This window comes from Anser brachyrhynchus (assembly GCF_964034855.1).
Source record: "Anser brachyrhynchus genome assembly, chromosome: 1".
NCBI classification, from domain to species: domain Eukaryota; kingdom Metazoa; phylum Chordata; class Aves; order Anseriformes; family Anatidae; genus Anser; species Anser brachyrhynchus.
In genome coordinates this window covers 206428451-206449181 of record NC_137694.1, presented here as the reverse complement: position 1 = coordinate 206449181, position 20731 = coordinate 206428451, and the positions used below count along the sequence as shown (strand labels likewise).

At 42.8% G+C, this 20731-nt stretch overlaps 1 protein-coding gene across 18 annotated transcripts in view; it reads left to right on the top strand.

Moving 5' to 3' along the window:
* Window positions 1-20731, top strand: part of SYTL2 (synaptotagmin like 2) — a 59681-nt gene that overhangs the window by 19345 nt on the left and 19605 nt on the right. For 16 of the 18 annotated variants that reach the window (XM_080581371.1, XM_080581373.1, XM_080581357.1 and 13 more), the window contains 5 exons: window positions 7578-7726; window positions 11689-11824; window positions 17576-17648; window positions 18233-18332; window positions 19363-20241. In XM_080581371.1, coding sequence (XP_080437497.1) covers window positions 7578-7726; window positions 11689-11824; window positions 17576-17648; window positions 18233-18332; window positions 19363-20241 — 1337 coding nt within the window. Of the gene's footprint in view, window positions 1-656; window positions 4617-7577; window positions 7727-11688; window positions 11825-13037; window positions 13141-17575; window positions 17649-18232; window positions 18333-19362; window positions 20242-20731 lie in introns of those variants that run through there. The other 2 variants (XM_080581372.1, XM_080581374.1) reach the window with 2 other exon arrangements.

Below are 20731 nucleotides of genomic sequence, written 5' to 3'. Positions count from 1 at the left end.
ATAGTATGGAAAAAAATGGAAAATAATAGTTACTGATTGAAATTTGTGCTACTCTTCTAATTCATACTGGAATCATATACCTGGATCTATCGATTCTACTAGGGACCTCCAGTTAATTTTAACAGCCTTACTCATTAGGAAGCACGATGTGCTGGTGGTGAGAGTGTATACATGAGTGCACACTGGCCAGCTGCTCCGTGTGTGGGAGATGCCTTTAGCCAAAGCAAGGACTTCTGAAAGCTCTTTCCCAGTGTTCTTAGAATCCTTTCTTTCTAGCCAGGCAGGTCAGCTGAAGGAGAGAGAAGGAGCTCTGTCACGCTGTGAACAGCCCGGAGTATTCCACTGTCCTGGTTTCAGTTAGGACAGTTAATTTTCCTCCTAGTAGCTGGTAGGGTGCTATGTTTTGGATTAGGATGAGAAGAGCGCTGATAACATGCTGATGTTTTAATTGTTGCAGAGCAGTGTTTACACCAGGCCAAGGACTTTTCGGCTTCTCGCTCTGTCCTGCCAGCGAGCAGGCTGGGGGTGCAGCAGGAGCTGGGAGGGGACAGACCCAGGACAGCTGACCCAAACTGGCCAAAGGGGTATTCCATACCATCTGACGTCATGCTAAACAATATATAGGGGTGGCTGGCCGGGGTGGGGGGCCGGCTGCTCGGGGATAGGCTGGGCATCGGTCAGCGGGTGGTGAGCAATTGCATTGTGCATCACTTGTTTCTTACACGTTATTACTAGTAATGCTATTACCATTATTATTATTATTGTTATTATTATATTCCTGTCTTAATAAACTGCCTTTATCTCAACTCACCGGCTTCACTTTCCCGTTTCTCTCCCCCATCCCAGAGAGGGAGGGGGGAGGGTGAGCGAACGGCTGTGTGGTGTTTAGCTGCCGGCCGGGTTAAACCACAACATCCACCCAAAGGAACTCGAGGGTAAGACTACACTGCCCTGCTGTGTATACCTTGCGTTCCTTTGCTCACAGAGGCAGTTCTCACTGCCAGAGATATAGGGGGATCCAGCTCATCAGCTCAGCAATAACCTTTGTTCAAATAAATGAAACCTGGCCTTTCTCTTTTTTCCCTTTTTTAAACGTTGGAAATTTAATATACCCCCCCACTCCTGGTTTAACATGGTAACAGGGCAGAATTTCTGAGAGCTTTTGCAATAATAAAGCTCTCAAGCAGCACCTGCAGTTGCTGCTTTCTTGAGTACATAAGTACCTGAATAAACTGACGTGAGCAAGTTCCTCTTGGAGCTGCAAGGTGCATCTGTCTGGGGAAAGAGTACAGGCTCATCTCTGCTGGAATTATCCTGCCTTATGGGCATTTTTTAGCACCAGATGTGACCAAGTGAGTGCCAAACGGAAACCTTTGTCTTTAGAGTAGCTTGATGCTGTATCTGGCCTGAAATCCAAAAATGAAATCCAGTCTTTAACATGGCATCAATTCCAATAATGAAGGTTCTTTGCTCATTTACAGTTGTTGTGCGTGTCCTGTAGTCAGTCATTTGGTCAGGGTTGTTTTTTAGGCTTTATACGTCTGTTTTTAAAGCCTATGACATACTAGGAATGTGGCGTTTGGGCAGATCCTGTGGGAGAATGCAGGTACTTAGAGCAACCCCACCTCCTCAGATTGAGGTCATCTCGTACTGCTCTCCCAGGCTGGCTTTAGTACCACGGATGTCTTGTCACAGGACAGCTGCTCCTTTGTTGAGAAGGGTTCGAGGTCTGCTTTCCCTGGCAGGTTTATTTGGGTTGTGTATGAAGAGGGAGGGGAGGCCGTTGGGAGTTTCGATGCAAATCCTTGAAAGCAAACAGGCCGACCAAACAGTGGAAGGCAGTAAGAGAAATGAGGCAGGTGGAAGCTAACAGAAACCGTGAGGGCTGGCAGACCTTAACCACCTGCCCTCTGCTCTGCAACCTCAACAGTCCTGCTGCAGGTTTCCTGAATGGAATGAAGTTAGGCTTGCGTAAAGTGAGAATTGCCCGAGAAAATTGTCTTTCTGTATGTCTGCTTGGACAGTATCTACGTGATTTATCATGTGTTACTTGTAAAATGAAGCTTATTTTGAGCTCGGTGGTGCTATTAATAGGAGAAAGAGTGCTGACTGCAGGAGGTGTAGTAGAAAAGCATATAGGAATGAAGGACTTGATTTTCGGTAGATAATGTATGTATAGGTTGAATGAAATACGGGGACAGCATGCTAGTCTGGTGCCCCAGGTGTTGGTATCTTTTAGGAGGGAAATGATGCTCAGCAGAGTTAATCTGGCCTGTAAGTTTCACGAAAAGCTATTCAGCATAGAAGCTGGGATCATCGTTTTGGTTCCAAAAACCGTATTTCATTGAGCAACTCCAGAGTTGCCAGCTTTCACTCCTTTCTCTCCAGAATCAGTCTTGTCTCACAAGTGTGTAGTTCGGCCATTCTGATGTTCCAGGTCGGAATTTGTTTTCCCCTCCTACTTCAGGATAAATGCCGGTTTGTCTCGTTAGCCGTGAGGAGCTGTGCTGCCTACAGCCAGTTTACTTCTCCAAGGATCCCACAGCAAGGTGGTGGCTGAGATTATCATCAGGGTATCACCAGTAGACTTGTGCCTATCCAGAAGTCTGGCTGTATTAAAACAGAAGAACGTGCACGAACAGAACTAGTCTGCCTTTTCCTCATGCCCCTGCTTACTTCATCCTACCCAAAACATCACTATCCGGAGAAACCCCAAAGGCAAGAATTAAGGAGGTGTTGCTGGTGAGGTATCATAACAGGGATGGGGAGGGGTGGTATAACCTCACTAGTCTGCTGTATTATTCTTACTACAGCCTTCAAACAGTTTAAAGTTATATTGCTTTATTTATACCAATCAAATAAGGATTGATTTTTGAGAATTATATGCACATAACTACCATGCAAAAAGAAAAATCCATATTCCCCACTCAGGCTTGGCCGTTATAAAAGTTTTGGGTGTAGTTCTCTACCAAATGCCAGAGTTCTCTATCTCTGTGCCTTATTGAGATATGGGCAAAGTGGCATGTTTGTGCAGATTGTAGTGTGTACAGTTACTCCTTTTGACTTGTAAGCCTTTTATGGCTGTTTTACCCTCTCATAGAAGAAGAAAAAAAAATCACCAGGCCTGACCGTTACAGTGCCCTGTCTAATATCCTTTTACTCCCGTCCCTGCAAGAGTGGTCCTGCAAAAAGCATAAAAATGGCTTGTTTGGATCAGCTTCCAAACACAAAACCTAAATCCCTTATCTTCTTTTTGTTGGTTTGGGGTTTTTGGTTATGACTGCAGCAAATAGAAGCGAGGACAAATTCTTGAAAGGTCTCTCTCCTTCCTTTTTCTCTACTCCTTTGGTATCTCATTTGTAGGAGGAAGGCTTTTGAAGTGGATTTATAGACAAGTTGGTGGTGTCAGGCTTTAAAAAGCGTTTGTTTTGCCACCAGTCACTGGGGTACTTTTATCATAAGTTCAGAACAGAGTGTGTGAGCCACTAGTAATAAATAATAATGTAACGAAATACTAATTAAATCTAATAGTAATCAAATCTGTCGCTTGCAGCCAAACACAGATTTAACTGCTTCCGAGTTGTCACCTCTTGCAAGTTCTCTGGTGGCTTGTAATGTGGGCTGTGAGTAAGAGGGTAAGGAGGAAAGAGTGAAGAGATGCTGAGGAGGTTTAGCTGAGCAGTATTAGATATGGTATGTAGATATCAGGCACGTACTGCTAGATCCTGTTGCTCTTTTTAAAAATAAACCAACAAAAAACAACAATGGCAAACAAACAAACAACCCCTCCCCTCGAGGTCATTATCGCTTTGCTTTACCATGCAGTGAGCTCTCACACTAGCCTACAAAGCACAAGATAAACGTTGTGGATTTGCTGATAGCAGGGTTGACGCGGACTGATTGTATCGGAGCAGATTTCCTGCCTTGCAGTGGTGGTACCGTGTGGTTTAGCCTATCAGATGTTCCAGAGGTGGGGAGAGACAACCCATTTTATACACGATGGGTAGGCTTTGCCTGCAGAGCGCCTGACAGTTGCTTTGCAAGCAAAATCAAAGTAATCCTGCATGTACTTAATGCCCAGGTGGGAGGAGAAATTGGTTGTCTTGCCATCAAAAATGCTCTGCCGAGACACAGTGGGAAAAGCCTGTTAAGTAATGGGAGAACTCCAGCCTTGTTTTAAGAGAGGGTTTTAGAATGAATTCTTTTTGACTTCACTTCCTTGAATTTAATCTTGCTGTAGAAGAGATGGGCACCAGCTTTATTATAACTTCAGGCTGTTCCACTCTGAAAACTGCAGCACAGGGCACCTGGCACGTTGAGAGACCACCGAGGGGCTCCGCAACAAATGCGTACGTTACGTGAAGTCACTACTGCGTTTTTTCCTAATTGCAAACTTGGCAGACTGAGCCTGCAATCTGAATCCTAATCTGGATTCCAGCTAGTCCTTTGGTCACCAGGAGGAAAACGAAGTAACGACACGTTGGTCAGCCTTTCTCTTGACAGAGGAGCTGGCGCAGGATCAACCGTTGGCTTCCAGTTCCGTGGCGGTGCTGGGAGGCGTACGTAGCCGTGGAAAACCGTGGTTGCAGTCTGACTGCTGCACAATTCCTTTAAAGGTAAACCACAAGCTAAATCCAATGCGCAGCAGTGAAACAGGCGCACACAGTACAATCAGTTTTTTTAACTGCTGAGGCTTGCTCATAGCAGAGCTTGAGAACTCAAGTTGTGTTGTAAAAAATGTCATTTCTAACCTCAGCAGCTGTTTTTGTAATGAGTCTATGATGTGTTGATGAGCATGGACTTCCCAAAGCTTTTTTTTTTTTTCCTGCCAAGAGCTAAAGCTAATTGTTTTTCTCTTAATGGAAATCTGCCTCTTTAATTGTGGCTGGTAAATGGCTGGGAATAGCTAATATTTGTTGCTTTAGTTCCTCAGAAGGTGGGACTGAGGGGCTATATGCTTCTCTTGATGAGAGGAGGGGTAAGCCAAACTAACAAAGGTCAAAAGTGCTCAGACTATGCAGGTGAGAAGGCAAAAGAACTAAATTCCTGAGTCTGTTGTGGTGAGCTTCCATCACGTCTTAAAAATGCGAGGTCTGACAGCCAGACACGTAACTTGTACAGAAAGTGCTGGGTAAATTGAGGCCACGCTTACACCTGTGTTAGCACAGTTATCTCCCAAGGTCCTGGAGGCCTGCTGAGCTGGTGGAGTTAAGGCATGCTGACTTCTGTGGGCAGCAAGCAGGGGTGGGAGCACTACATCCACCGTTGAATATCTCTGGAGATATTCAAGGCCCGTCTGGACGCCTCCCTGGGCAGCCTGCTCTAAGGAACCTGCTTTGGCAGGGGGCTTGGACCCGATGATCTTTTGAGGTCCCTTCCAACCCTAACAATTCTGTGATTCTGTGATCCCTGCCAGCCGAAATGGTGCAAACCAGCTTCTCCTGCTGGGATCTGCTGGGCTCGGAAAGGCCCCCTGCCACACCCTGGTTCCAGTGGTTGCACACAGAGGCGAAAAGAGTGAGCAATGCCCGGGCTAGAAGGGCTGAATCAAGCAGAGGGAGGCCGTTGAATGCTTCTCCTGTGACTCAGTCCCTTCCCACTTGAGAACCTCCCTTGGAACGTGTTCTCATCCAGCCCCGCAGCGCTGGCTGGGGTCAGAGCTCTGCTGGCCTGCGGGCTGTGCAAATAGCTGGAAAGCCGGGCCCTAGCCTAAAGGAGCATCTGTTCTGAGAAGGTGAATAACACTTGGGAAAGAAGGCGAAAGGGAGAAGCAATCATCTGTGTAAAAGTTCTTCCATTCCGCCTGATGTCTGGGTTCACAAACGGGCTCAGCAGCGAGGAGTTGCCTCACGGCTGAGCAACGTCTGCCTGAGGACGGGGGGAGCTACTGCTGGGCTCCTGCTCCAACCTGGAAGACCTGCAGCAGTTGAAAAGTGCTTGTTCTGGCTTGGATGAAGCACGGAGTTATAGCAAGAGGGAGGGCCAAATTTTAATTTGTCCAGTAATGCTGAATCTTAGCATTGAAAAAGCCAGTGCTGGCCTTGCTGCTGGCGTCCTCAATGGGATGTAGCTGCTCAAGGCAGAGAAGCTGTTCTTACATCTGCTGAGGAGGGACCGACTGTTGACAGCTGCTTTCCAAGAGAAGTTAAATATTCAAATCCTGCTGTAGCTGGCCATTAAAATAAAACTTTCATTTCTTGCCCTACTCGGATGAAGGAGTGGCTGAGCAGTAGGTGAGAAGGGCCTCTTAGTGTCAGGGTTGGGACTGGCTCAGTGCCCTTTTTCTGTTCTGCATCCTTGTCTGTCCTTGGCAGTGAAATCTGCCACATCCAGTAAAAGGACTACGATTCTACCTGTGTGAGTGGACCAGAAGTTTCTTGTCCTAAACTCACAAGCACTATAGAACCGGCAGTGACCTTGGCCACCAGGCCTGCGAAGGATAACACCATCTCATGGCCATGCAGCACGTGTTTAGCCTTAATGTTTCTAGTAGGGCTGTTTTCTCTTGGGCTGTGTTTTTAGCTTATTTGCTGAAGCGTCATACATGGAGAAAGCAGATGAATCCTGATTTAACTTTATTTTTCCTTTCTTGAGTAAGTACCCTCGAAACCTGCACAGTAACTTTCCTGGTCTGTGGGTTGGTCTCCAGGCCACATATAAGACAAATGACTCACGTGTTATGTGCCTAACAAGGAAAGGAAACAATCTCTCCAACTGCAAGTTTGTTAAAGTATGAGCTGTAAAAGCAGAGTGACCCTGCTGCCTTCCTCTTTAACTTGAATTCGCATGAATTTTATCAAAAAGTGGGACCATTTGCCCAGTACACTTCTGGAAGGCGCGTTTAGAGGTGATAGTACCGCATGAACAGCTTGACAAAGCATCTGAGCCTCAAAACAGCCCTGAACTTGCCTTTGGCACAGATTTCCTGTGCTGCCCTGAGAGCTTATCTCAGCCTTAACCTTGGGACGACGGGCCTTCGGAGGCAAGAAGTCACGATCTGCAGTTACTGGAGGCTTTTCCAGGGCTGGCTCAGCTTGCAAGTTGATCAGAGCAAAACATCTTCTCGAAGAGCTGCTTTAACGGGTGCTCTGAGGACAACAGGGCTGAGGCTCTTCCCTCCCCAGCTCATTGTCATCTCTCATAATCATCTGTCATAATCAAACAAGGGAAGTAACTGGTTAGAAGATGGAAATAGCATGCTGAGACAGCTTCAAAACAATCAAAGAAGCAAAAGCAACAACAAACAGTCCGAATCCACAAACAAAAAAACCCACACCTAAGCACTTCCAGAGCACAGCACTGGAACAGATCCATCCGGGCTCTGATTATTTGATTGTCATCTCCTGATTTCTGCAAGAGGAGTTTTGTTGAGTCTTAAAAAGCAGAAAGACGAAGCAGCAGAAAATATTTTATTACTTAGTACTTTTTGCCACTTCCTTCCCCCACCTGTTATCTTGCATTCAGTATTGGTGGGAACCTGTATATCTACATCATATTTAGTATTTCCCTTCTGTTCATACAGATAAGTAGTCTGTGCATGTCTCTGTCTCATTTGTTCAATCTTTTTTTCCCTCCAGGCATTTACCAGAGAAAGTCAAAGACGATGTTCAGCTAAAGAACATGAGCGGACAGTGGTTTTATGAAGCCAAGTCAAAGAGGCACAGAGATAAGATCCATGGAGCAGATATTATCCGAGCTTCCATGCGAAGGAAGCCTGCCACTGTTGGTAAGCATTTGGCTTATGTTTTGTTGTGGAAAGGCTGGCATGGAGATGACTCTCTTACTCAACTAACTTCTGACGCTGTTGTATGTGAAATACAAGAAGAGTGTATAAGTGTTATGAACAGAAAATGGTTCAAATGGGGGATTTTGTATGTAATTCTACAATGTTAGTTATCCACTCAAGCAATGCTATGTACAAAGGGAGAATTCTGTGGGATCACAAAACGGTTGAGGTTGGAAGGCGCCCCTGGGTCCATCTGGTCCAACCCCTGCTCAAGCAGAGACACCCAGAGCAGGCTGCCCAGGACCATGTCCAGGTGGCTTTTGATAGATCCTTTCTTAAAGGAGGGAGATTCTACAACCTCTCCGGGCAACCTGTGCCTGTGCTCCATCACCCACCCAGTACAGAAATGCTGCCTGGTGCTCAGACAGAACTTCCTGTCCTCCCGTTTGTGCCCGCTGCCTCTTGTCCTGGCACTGGGCACCACCGAGAAGAGCCTGGTTCTGTCTTCTTTACACCTTTCCTTCAGGTATTTACAGACATTGATAAGGTTTCCTTAAGCCATCTCTACTCCAGGCTAGAAAGTCCCAGCTCTTCCAGTCTTTCCTGATAGAAAAAATGTTCCAGTCCCTTAGTCATCTTTCTGGCACGTTGTTGGACTCTCTCTGGTAGGAAGCAGTATGTGATAACTGCGATCAGGAGGGACAGGCTTTTGTTTATGCATAGGACTAAAAAAAGCCCTTTGCAGTCCTGGATTGCGTTCTTTTTCTCTTGAGGCCCTATGAGTTACCCTAGAAAAGGTGAAGAATCAGACTGAGGGTGTTTCCTCTTCAGTATGGATTTTCCAGATCTCAGGTGGTCTGTTTGAGACCTCTGAGATTTAATTTTGTACTTTTAAACCTTTCTTTAAAAAAAATAAATCAAATTTGTGGATATAATGTATTTAACATCAGAAGTAAATGCAGTTTAGTGTTTCAGGAGAAACAAAACAAAAAGAGAACGTAAGAGCTGCTCCTTTGGACTAAGCCAAAAGCTCTTCTTATCAGCATCCTGCCTCTGAGTGCCTGGCAGCATGCGTAGTCTCCAAGACTAGGACCAGCCTGCAGCCATTTGCACCTAAGAATTTGTGAATTAGAGGAGGTATTTCTGGATTTTTTTTCTATTGATTTGTCCAAGAAGTTCTTTAAAGTTGTGCCTCTTTAACACTCACCGTGTCATGTCTCAAGGCCTTCTGGAATGAAGATTTCCCACAGAAGTGGTAAACATTTACTTTTCGGGATTTGAGCTGATCACCATTAATGTCATGACTGGAAAAGAAAGCGAGCAGTCAACCTGTGTTCATAGAAGCATAGGTAAAATAGTATATGGGGTTTTATAGACATCTTATGAATCTCTCTACCACCTGGCGGCTCTTCTAGTCTGAAGAGAACTGATCTCTTCTGTCGTTCTTTATACAGGAAGCGATTTTATTTCTGAGGCCCATGTCCCCTCTTGACCTCCTGTTGTTCTACCAACAACTTTTGACTAAAAGGGCAAGAGTCATACATACCTTCATTCACACTAGATTGTACTGAAATTTGTAATTTTAAGCTCTATTAAGGGATTTGTGTGTGCTAATGAGGCAAGTATGATGCTTCTCAATGCTGGTGGAGGACTATAGCTCGCTACTTTCTATATTTTTTTTAACTGAAACTTAGCCAGATTAGACAAAAGAAAATAATGCTATATTACACCTTCACAATACCTATATTCCTAGAGATAAATTTGGATAACAGCAGTTTAATCAGCTTGTGATTACTGTGTGACAGATCTGGGTTTTTACCTTAACAAGGAAAGGCCTGAAACAGAAGGCACAAATTCACAGGTCAGTGCAGAGTGTTCTGTGGTTTTGCCTGGTTTTGGACTTCTGAAGGTTATGAAAATCAGCTGTAAAACTCTAGCTACGATTTACAGTAACTCTTACATATAGCTTAAAGGAAAGTACTTAAAGCCATATCTTAAAGGAAAATTAACTACTCCCAATCTTATTCCTTGAACAAAGGCATACTGTTACGTTCAGAGCTATGTGCAATTGCTCAGCTTCAGTGACTCATTACATACCAAGATATTTTTTGTCATCCATAGCTACAAGCAAAAATAAGAATGGAAATCTTGCTTATTTTTTCATACTGCAAAATTATTAATTTCTAAACTGTTGCAGAAGCACAAAAAGCAGTAGAGGAGATAACGTAATGCTTTGGTTCTGAAAGGTGTTATTGGATTTGGATTCTGTCCCATTCCAAAAAGCAATGCAGATGTATGGTCCTTGCTGAATGAGGTGGGGTTTGGGTTTATTTTTTATACTTATCTTCTTACCGTCTTATGGTAATTCTATCCATAAAGGAGTAGCCACCTGCTTAAATGAAAATTATGACCAACTTCCAGTTTACTGCTGTAGACAAGGAATAGTTGACTTGATTTACTGAACTTCAACTTTATTTTCAATTTCCTATGGTTTAGTTAGTTTTTGGTTTTTTAGGTTACAGAGGTTGAATTTTTAATGTTTATCTAGCTGCAAGAAGTACAGGATCAGTCTTTACTAGGGTTGTTGCAGGAAACTTAAAACAGTAGAATTGTTTGGGTTGGAAGGGACCTTAAAGCCCACCCAGTTCCAGCTGCCTGCCATGGGCAGGGACACCTCCCACCAGACCAGGTTGCTCAGAGCCCCTTCCAGCCTGGCCTTGAACACCTCCAGGGATGGAGCACCCACAGCTTCTCTGGGCAGCCTGTGCCAGGGCCTCACCACCCTTTGAGTAGAGAATTTATTCCTGAAATCTAATCTAAATCTCCACTCTTTTAGTTTAAAGCCATTCCCCCTTGTCCTATCACTGCACCCCCTGACAAAGAGGCCCTCCCTAACTTTCCTGTAGGCCCCTTTAGGTACTGGAAGGGCCACTGTGAGGTCTCCCCAGGGCCTTCTCTTCTCCAGGCTGAACATTTCTGCTCCCTCAGCCTGTCTTCACAGGAGAGGTGCTCCAGCCCTATGATTGTGGCCGTCCTCTGGACTTGCTCCAACAGGTCCCTGTCCTTCTTGTGCTGGGGGCCCCCGAGCTGAACGCAGGTCTCACAAGAGCAGAGCAGGGAGAATCACCTCCCTTGACCTGTTTTTGGTGTGGTCCAGGATGCAGCTGGCTTTCTGAGTGCATATTGCAAGCTCGTGACAAGCTTTTTGTCCACCAGCCGCTTCAAGTCCTTCTCACGGCTGCTTTCAATCCATTCCCCGCCCAGCCTGTATTCATGCTTGGAACCTTGCACTTGGCCTTTTTGAACTTCATGAGGTTTGCGTGGGTCCACCTCTCACGCATATCCAGGTCCCTCTGGCTGGCATCCCTTCCCCCTGTAGTGCCAACTGCATGACTCAGCTTAGGGTCGTCCACAAACTTGCTGAGGGTGCCCTCAATCCTACTCTCCGTGTCATCAGTGAAATATTAAACAGTACTGGTCCCAGTACAGGCCCCTGTGGAACACCACTCATCACTGGTTTCCACCTGGGCATTGAGCTGCTGACCACAACCCTTCGGATGCAGCTATCTAGCCAGTCCCTTGTCCACAAGTCAAATCCACGTCTCTCCAATTTAGAGACAAGGATGTTGCGAAAGGCCTTGCAGAAGTCCAGGTAGATGACATCTGTTGCTCTTCCCTTGCCCACCGCTGCAGTCAACTTTGTTGTTGAAAACTTCACCATCTAGGATCACTTTAAGGTCTAAAGCTTGAAGTAGTAAAGTGAAGTATTTAGAGCAGTATGGGAAATTTATAGTAGTATTAAAATATATAGTCTTGAGAAGGTACCAGATCTGATTCTGTACGTAATTCAAGTGTAGTGGGCTTCTGAAATAGCTGTAAGACCCAATGTAAATACTTCTCTTTGCTTGTTGTGAAATACTGTGTGAACACGTGGGAAATAACAATCTTCTTTCATGTTTTAGCTGAAGCGAGTCAGAGCAAATCAAACAAAGCAAAGAACAGCTGGGTGAGCAATGTTAATAAAGAAGTCGTTGTGCCACCAGAACTCCATGGCATTGTGGAACATCAGGAGGAAGAAGAACTGAAGTCTAGTTCAAGGTAAGCTGTCTATTCGATCACAGAATGTGTACGTCAGGACTGGTGAAATGCGTGAGCTGTAAGTTCCTTCCAAAATATTGTCCTTCCCTCTTATTTCAGAGATCATCAACTGTTTCCTCAGAGCAGCCCAAGAAACCAATGCACATGGAAGGCTGAAAAATCGTAGTTGTGCACTGTTAGATGGTCTGCATTCGAAGGCAGCTATCTGTAGGTTACTTCTATGAGGAGAAAGCTGCCGGTGGTGTGTGGAATGGTCCCGTGCATGTTCCTCGTGTCACAATTTTGTCTGACTCCAGAAGTGAGACCAGGTTTTTCAGGTTAGACTAGCAGGCCGTGATCAGTCCCTTTACTAATATGGGGACAGTAACCTCTGCATCTCTTTGTTCAGTCACTCAGTGAGATCAGACTATTGATTCAGCCTGAATTTTAAACTTGGATCATACAAAGCATCAGATAAAAAAGTCTAAGAGGTCTTAAAACACACACCATGGAAAATCCATCCCAAAGCAATTTTTCAAAGAGGCCAAATGTACTTCAGGTGGAAAGAATGAGAACTTTTGGATATTTGAGGCAAATAAATGTGATTCTACCAAGAAATATCTCTCTGCAAGGTAGTGTTCCCTTCAGAGTAAGGCAAGACAGCTTGGGTATGACTGAATGTCTACAGCTGTTGCAGAAAAGCTGGATAAGGAGTTTCTGAACTAAGGAGGATTTTGTATTTAATCACTCTACCTCAAGTCCATAAACATTCCAAACAGCTCCATTTTGCTTTGAAATATCCTGAATTGACTTCTGAGAGAAATGTCTCCTTTCTAAAATACTTGAATATAGTAATTAATTTGTGGTATGAGAAACATGTCTCTAAAATGCCTACATGTTAATTTGCTGTGTGAAAAGCTTTCACAAAAGCTGTGTTTGAAAAGAGAAATGGTGATCTCCTAGCTAGGGAGTCTCCTAGCATGTGGAAATTAATGTCTTTAAACAGCCAGGTTCTCAACCCCATTGAGGAAACAAGAATTAGGGTGTAACAAATACATCTACTGTTTATGCTTCCAGTGAACAGAGTGAGGTAGGAGCCAGAGTTCCTTTTAGGATGACTGTTTTGCTTCTGGTTTTACTTCTGTGCCATTGATTGGTTCTGTAAACTTTCACCTTCTTGTCTGTCTTCTTCATCCTTCTCTGTACATCCTTTGTTTTTTCTTTACAGCAAGGCTTGTCTCCTGCTATGCACTTGCACAATATCTAGTAGCAGTTCCATCTTTCACTTTCGTGGTCTGCAAACTGGGCATACACGTTCATGATGAATGGCACCAAAGGTTGGTGTAAATCTTAACAACTCTGGCTTGCTTTGCTGATCTTTCTTACCCTTTACATTTTGTTATCAGTGAACTCAGAGGGGTGTCTGTCCTACCCATGTCTGAAATTGTCCTGAAATGTCAACCAAACTGCTTTGTCTACAGACTTCCCAAAAAGTGGAGTTGTATGGTAATGGTGATTAAATTTGTGTAGCACAAGAAAGAGCTTAGCTTCCCCTCCCAAGTTGGCTGATAATGCTGGCAGTGTTAGTTTTTACCCAATGTAGATTATTTACTGTGGCTTTTACCTTCACCAGACTATGGAACTATTTCTTTATGAACAGCAGAAGGCATGCTGCTGTTTAATATGTTTTTTACAATATTTGGCATGTCATTTTCCACATTAGGTGAAGGAGATGGTACTGTAAAAGAAGTACAGCTTCATATTTGTACCATTAAAACTTCAGATTTTGACTGATCAGAGAGTAACAAACTTCATCAACTGCTAGGGCAGCCTCTTCAAAAAAAAAAAAAAAAAGGCACAGTGAGGTTTAAGTGCATGTAGTCTGTGAGTTTGGAATGTGACCAACTTGATTGTGATCTTTAACTTCAGGTGCTTTAATGACTTATTTCAGGTCACACCCATGATGTGAATTGTGATAATTATTGTCCAGGACCCTCTCCTGCCCTCTGCTCCCAGTTGTGCTGGCTGTCAACCTGCGTGCCTTATTTGTGTGCGCTCCGGATGTTCCCCCTAAAGCAAGCTCCTGTAGTCCAGGCTTCATGATGCAGTTGGAAGCAGACCTGAGGAAGGGATCTGTAATATGTGGGCTGGGCACTTACTTGCCCTCACTTTGCATACATACTTGATTAGATGTCTCAGATTATTTGCTTGCTCCAGCATTTCACATTTGGTAAGCCGATGTGGCAAGTCCATGTGTAATTCATTGCTTATGATTTCAGTAGAGGCTTATTTCACTGTAACTGAGGTTAGTCTATGCAATGGTGCAGCTGGGAAATTGCAGGAGGTGCCATACGTTCCTAAATAATTCCTCCTTTCTGTTCTCTTGGACTGTTGAAGAGCCTGGTCTGACCTGGCTGCATGCCTGCCTCTAATGGCAGCAGCTGATTGAAATTGAGAGGGAAGAACGATCCTAGGAAAGCAGTGGCCCTACCTGTTGGGGGGAAGAAGGGTTGTTTGATTGAGGCTTTAGGATAGCAGAGCCACAAGGGGTTAATTTCTGTTGACTCTTCCTCTTGCAACACAATAGCCTCAAAATGGCTGGAAGTAAGGGGATGAAATCAAGTATTGCTCTGGATCTTGGTATTGCCTGCAGTGAGTTACCAGCTTCTAGTGTTCAAATGCTACCTGTGGTTCAGGCACTTGGGCCTTTAGTATGTTTTTAAAGTGCTACATTAAGGATATGTTTGTGGGAATTTTATTTTTAGGTTTGTTTTTGCTTTTCTTCCCTCCCTTTCCTTCCCCTAAGAATGGGCTTCAGGCCATCGCTGGCTTGCAGGCTTTGCACAAAGTAAGCAGCTGCTAACCTCAGGACTGGGACCAGAAGATACGCGATAGACCTCTTTTGTTCTGCATCCCATTAAACCAAACCACTTCTAACTGAATGTTAGTTCAGTTTTAGTAGACCTACGTTTACATGCTTCTGAGGGTCAACTTCAGCCTTGGGGCCGGCTCAGTTGCTGTTTCGTCAGGGTGCTGCTATATTAGATGTAATCAGCCCACAATAATATTCTTAAAATTAGCATGCTGAGCTCCATCCCCAGACCCCAAATGTCTAACTCCTGTAACGAAGCTATGAACACTTGTTCTTTTTGTGGGCGTTGTATCCCAAGGTGCCTGTCTCGCACACCAGGCCAGTTGTGTGAAATGTCTTTTGCAGGTGTAACCTTGTACGGAATGAGTTTTGATAGCGTGACTCAGACTGTCAATATTACCTCTGCTTGGTGATAACCATCTGTCTCTATGCTGATCCTTGAAAAAGGGCAGTGTTAAAGGGGTTTTCTCTTTCAAATTAGGACTTGTAGGTTTTTTTCTTCCCTCGGGTAGAAAGTACTCTTAGCCCACTACACTGAACAGGTGACAAGTGTGGGTCCTAAAGTTCTGCAAGGGGGAAAATTGAGCAAAACCCTTAAGTCTTAAAATCCATGTAACTTTTCTGGATTAATAGGGGTGCTGGGATACCTAGATAACTCCATTTATGGAGTACTGTTAAATTGCACTGGCTTTACTCCTTCCAGACAGGAACTTCTGCACCAGATTCCTAACCCTTTGGGACGAGCCCAGGAAGGTTTCTTTGCCTGATTGCGAGGCCATTTCTGAGCAGACATGTCAGACAGCGCACACAAATCTCTAACCCCTTCCTCTGCCTTTGCTCCTGCCTTGACCTTGTTACCTCGTGGTTCCTGTCCAGTGCTACCAGCGCCTGCACAGGTTTGGGTCTGCACTGTATTTTTCAGCACTTTGTTTCGCAGAATTGCAGTGCTGTGTTTTTTAAGCCTGGCATTATTTATTAGCTTGGCTTCATGCACTCTTAGGTTAGCCTTGTGAATGCACGGGTCTCTTTGGCTTTCTCATCTGTATGGGTTGTGAGTAAATTCCCATGTTCAAACCCTGTGTCAAGAAACTCAGTTGTAGGGTCTTGGTTTTTTGTTGCCCACTTCTTCCTCTTTCCCCTTTCAGGACTTTCAGTATATAATGCCAAAGTAACAACTCTTTAATTCTTCTATGATACATCTGAAGTAGCATTGCATTGAAATATTGTGTTATTGTATCCGTGTTCCATAAGCATTTTGAAAATTCTCTTTCCACCTGTAAAAAAAAAAAAAAAGGAAACTAGTCAGAAGAATGTCTGATAAGTTTCCTACACCCAGAGTACATAAGAGCATTGCCCTTGTTTAAAATGAGGGAAGGGTTGAAGCATTCATGACCTAGACCTTAAAAAAAAAAAAAAGTTTGTCCTGTTGGGTAGTAGATGGTCAAGATGAGACATAAAGTACAGGAGCTCATAAAAACAAAAGCGCAAACTCAAGTGCTCATAAAAAAAAAAAAAAAAGAACCCAAACTCCAGCCTGGCAGATTGAAGATTCTTTAAATATATGTATCTTCATTTTTTAAAAAAGCCTTAGAACGAAGGATCAAAACTGTAACGTGAAGTATTTTTGACAAGAAATTAAAAGTTTCAATATTAAGCTCTTTGAGAACTATACTTTTTCTTATTTAGGAGCTGGGATGAAAAAACAGAATCTTTTTAGAGCTGGTGTGTGCATGTGAGAGGCTGCTGCAGTTAGTGTTGAAATATAAGAACAACTTACTTTGCTCACCTGTGAGTTTGGTGCATCCCTGAAGTTTGTATCACTATGCACACAAGTGTATTTCTTAAAGGTAGTGTTGAACCAAAAGAGCAAGGAAGAGATGGGGAAGGTTATAGCTCAGATAACTGTTTTTTTTTGTTGTTGTTGTTTGTTTGTTTCTAACACCTTGTGTTCAGGCTGCCTGTTAATTACCTTCCTTGTAATGATGTTTCTCCGTTTGTACTATAGGAGTGATCTCACTTTACGGATGTGCTTAGCAGTCCAGGTAGCCACCAGCCATTTCTTCTTCAGTTTTGAGGTTAACAGTGCTGAAACCTGGAGAAGCTGGGAATGTTGCTCTCTACCCAGCAGGGCAGACTGTTGCTGGTTACATGATCAGAGAGATCTTTTAGACTCAAAATATAAACAAAATCTGACTGAGGGGAAAAAAATCCTTTTGCAAATAGTCAAATATTTTTTGATGTAATACAGGAGCTGTTTCTTCTGGCTGTTTTAAGTTCTCCTTCCTTGGGGTATACTTAGTCAGGATGACAATTAATAACTTCATTCATTTGCAAAATCTGTGGTCTGATAACATCTTAATTGAAGGAATAGCTTGTAAGGTGTCCCTCTGAGGGAATCTGCTCTTGTCTGTAGCATGTCAAATCTTTTCTGTAGTGCTCAGGGAACTCCCCTGATTTTTTTAGCTTGGACACTTTGCAAAGCTCTCTTTTTACTGTACTTAGCAATTTTCTCCACTTTGGTTTCAGTCCTAGAAGTACAAATGTAGGACAAGAATAGTGGTAATACTGGTACTGTTTGGAGAATGACTATATTTACATAAAGCTCGCTCAAAAGTCTAAAAGATATCAAAAACACCATTCCTGTCCTGGCAAGTAGAAGTTACACTGAATTCTTTACCGAGCAAAGAAATTGTTGCAAGGAAATAAATCATCAAGGTCACCCCCTTGATATGGAAAGGAGAACGTGTGATTCTAAATCTGATGGGAACACTGAAGAGAAAACTTCAGGTGCCAAGAGGTCGTATTTGAGTATGTGCAATTGAATTTCTGTTTTTGCATTTTTAAAAAGGCTTAAGATAATGCCCAGTTTGCTGAAGTTGTTATATGTTGTTTCCTTGCAGTTCTAAAGCAGTAACTTCTGGATTGGACAAACCAGAGGGAAGATCTATGAAGGCAGCAGTCTCGCCAGTAAAGGTATGATTGGTATCAAACACAGCAGATGTTATCTTTTTACATTTTTGTATGTTTCTTTGCTTGAATGATCAAAATAATTAGATATTTGAGGAAGAAAGATAATAAGTTTGAAAAAAAATAGTATTTTTTGTTTTGTAAGGAGATAATGGAAACCAGTAAAAGTTCAGTCCTTATGTACTGTTATGGCTATAATCGTTGGCTTTCTGTGCTTGACATTATTTCCAACTCCTTTAGCCACTGAAAAGAAATGTCTTGCTATCTTCCCCTATCTGTAAAGTACAGAAGTAGAGAGAATTTCTTGTAACTTGCAACAATTTGGGATTTTCAAATGTCTTTAAGTGGTGGTTTCTCTCTGATGTTAGTGACTTTAGGAGGAACAGGATTAGGCTGTCACTAGCATTTCTGATACTTCCATGGTTCATGTTATTTAGGTTTCTTGTCATGTCTCCAGCTTAAGAAGCATGCTTTTAGACTCTGCCAACAGGGTAGTGAGGCAGAGGAAATCACTGTACTTTCATTTATTCTGCCAAAACTGTACTGATAAATAACTTGACTCCAATTATAATGTTCGTTCCTTTTTTTAGCAAAGGAGAAACCCATTTAATTCCACTGTATCAGGTGATAACTTGAGCAGTGGAGAATCAGAAAACAGACCAGACATTCTACCTCAGCTATCAAAGAAGGGTAAATACTATGTTTAACATGACTGAATTTCTTGGTGGTGGATATGGAAATTTTTACTTTTGTTGCTTCTTATGGTAGGATAAAACAGATTTTCATAACTATTCTACTTAAGTTATCATCTAGTTCATTTCAAACGTAACGTAAAACATGAATATATTTAAGAAAATGGCTGCTTCACACACGTAAATGGGTTTTGATTCTTTTTTTCACCCACGGTTCTTGTCAGCATTATGCACTCTGTCTGAGAGGACTGTTTTGTCCCGAATCACTAGTAGAGAACATAGAAATTTCCTTGAGTTGGGCATTGCTATCTATATGACCTTCCAGTAATTGCTGCTGTGAGCTCAACAGAAGGGTCAAGCCTAACTGTCTTTAATCTTTTTTTTTCTCAGCCCTGTTTATTTTAGAATAAAAATAAATCCTGTCTTGCCCCCAGTATTCCCTGCAAGCAAGTAGATAAGTGATGATATATCACAGTATGGGCAGTTGAGACTGTAATTTACAGGTTTATGTGTGGAAATTACTCTCCTGTATGTGTTATGAGGCTTCTTAACAGAAAAGAGGGAGGCTTACACATTAGAAATAAAAAGGATCTTCATATCCCTACTGAGAGATCATTCCTGCTTTTTAGCATGTTCTATATATAAATGAAAATAGATTTTCTGTAGCTTGCTGTTTGTCTTCTGAGCCTGAAGAGAGGCTTGTGTATTCTAAAGCTGCCCTTCCCTGCAAAGTTGTCCCTTGCAGGATTTATACTGATCAAAAATTTGGTGTGCTTCCTATCTTTGGTATCATCAAATTTTTCTTATTCTAGGAATATTAATCAACTAGAGTATTTTCATCTGTTAAAACATCCTGCTATACACAAAAACAAAATCTGTGTTCATTTTCCTACTGTCTTTTGCAGCATTTTTAATGAACCAATGTTATCACTGCATTCTAGATCAGCAGGGGGCATGTCATGCCCCTGAGTTTATGCAGATGACTGTCGTTGTAAACTCATGATTTCTTCTCTGTATACATCTTGCAGAAATTTTGTCACCTTCAATAGACAGCCAACCTAAAACAAACGTACTGAATGATGAAACTGAGACACCTAAGAAGCCTTCTGTGGAACCTACGGATGAGTCACAGAATGGACTGGTTAAGCGTCCCATCCCAAAAGCTAGAAAATTAGTTCACAAAATAACAGATCCTGTGCCACAAAGAGAAGACATTGTTCCAAAACCAGCCAAACGGACCCAGGGGGTTAATGGAACTGGTATACCTCCTAGGGGCATTCTCAAACGCAGTTCGAGTTCCAGTTCCACTGACTCAGAAGTTCGTGTTAATCAGATGTTAGATGTTCAGAGTAAGAATAGTATTCCTACTATAACTATTTTCGAAGGAGAAGTTGAGAAGAACACTCTTACAGAGGAAGCGGAAGAGTCCACACAAATTTCAATGGAAAAATTAAAACAAGTGAGGTTTTCATCTAGCATAGGAAAAAGAGAATCTCTGCAAAGCCCACAGATACATCACAGCAAAGAAACAGGAGAACTTGATTTGTTAGAATCTGGTGAAATAAAGTCTAGTGTAAATGATGCTGTTGGAACAGATTCACTTGGGAATAAGCAAACTTCCACTGTAAAGCCTTTGGGAACCCATTCGTCATCTGTACATGTGAAAACACATAGTTTACAGGAAGATAAGTCTGCATCCAGTCCTTGTGACACTAATGGGTCAGCCTTCCTGGTTAATAAAACATTCCAAACAAAGATCGTTACTCCTAAGAAACTTGAAACTCCACAGAAGACCTCCACCAATATCCTATCAGATAGCAATAAAGAATTGAGTGTTGATGAGACACGTGAAAATAAATCCAACCAGTCCTTGAGCCGTGAATCAAAGTCGCTCAAAAACTCTACTGGTAAGAGACTAATAGGAGTGAGGAAGAGAATGAATACAGGCTGTATGCTATTGCATTAATGCTCGAATTGTTAGTATATAAAAATTAAGAATTAAGAAACAAATGATAGTAAATACTATATGTTGCAGAATTTCTAAAACACTTGGATTCTAATTCTCTAATGTGCTACATGTTTTTAGATGATCTATTGGCATTCTTAAGGGTTAACAACCAGATTTGAGCCTGGCTAGGCATCTTTGATGTGGATGATAAAGGTGACATGGTGGCACCTGGATAAAATTCCTGTAATAAAGCCTGGTAGATGTGTCTGGATGGGAACTGAAGAATTATTGGTGTACTGCAGTTGACTGTCTTCGGTAGTAATCCAATTGTGACTTGAGGATTTGCTGATGTGACTAAACACAAATATAATGTTTTTTTTCCTCCCTCCCCCTTCACTGGAGCCATTTCCTTTAGAATAGGAATAACCAATCTTACCTGCTCCCACTCC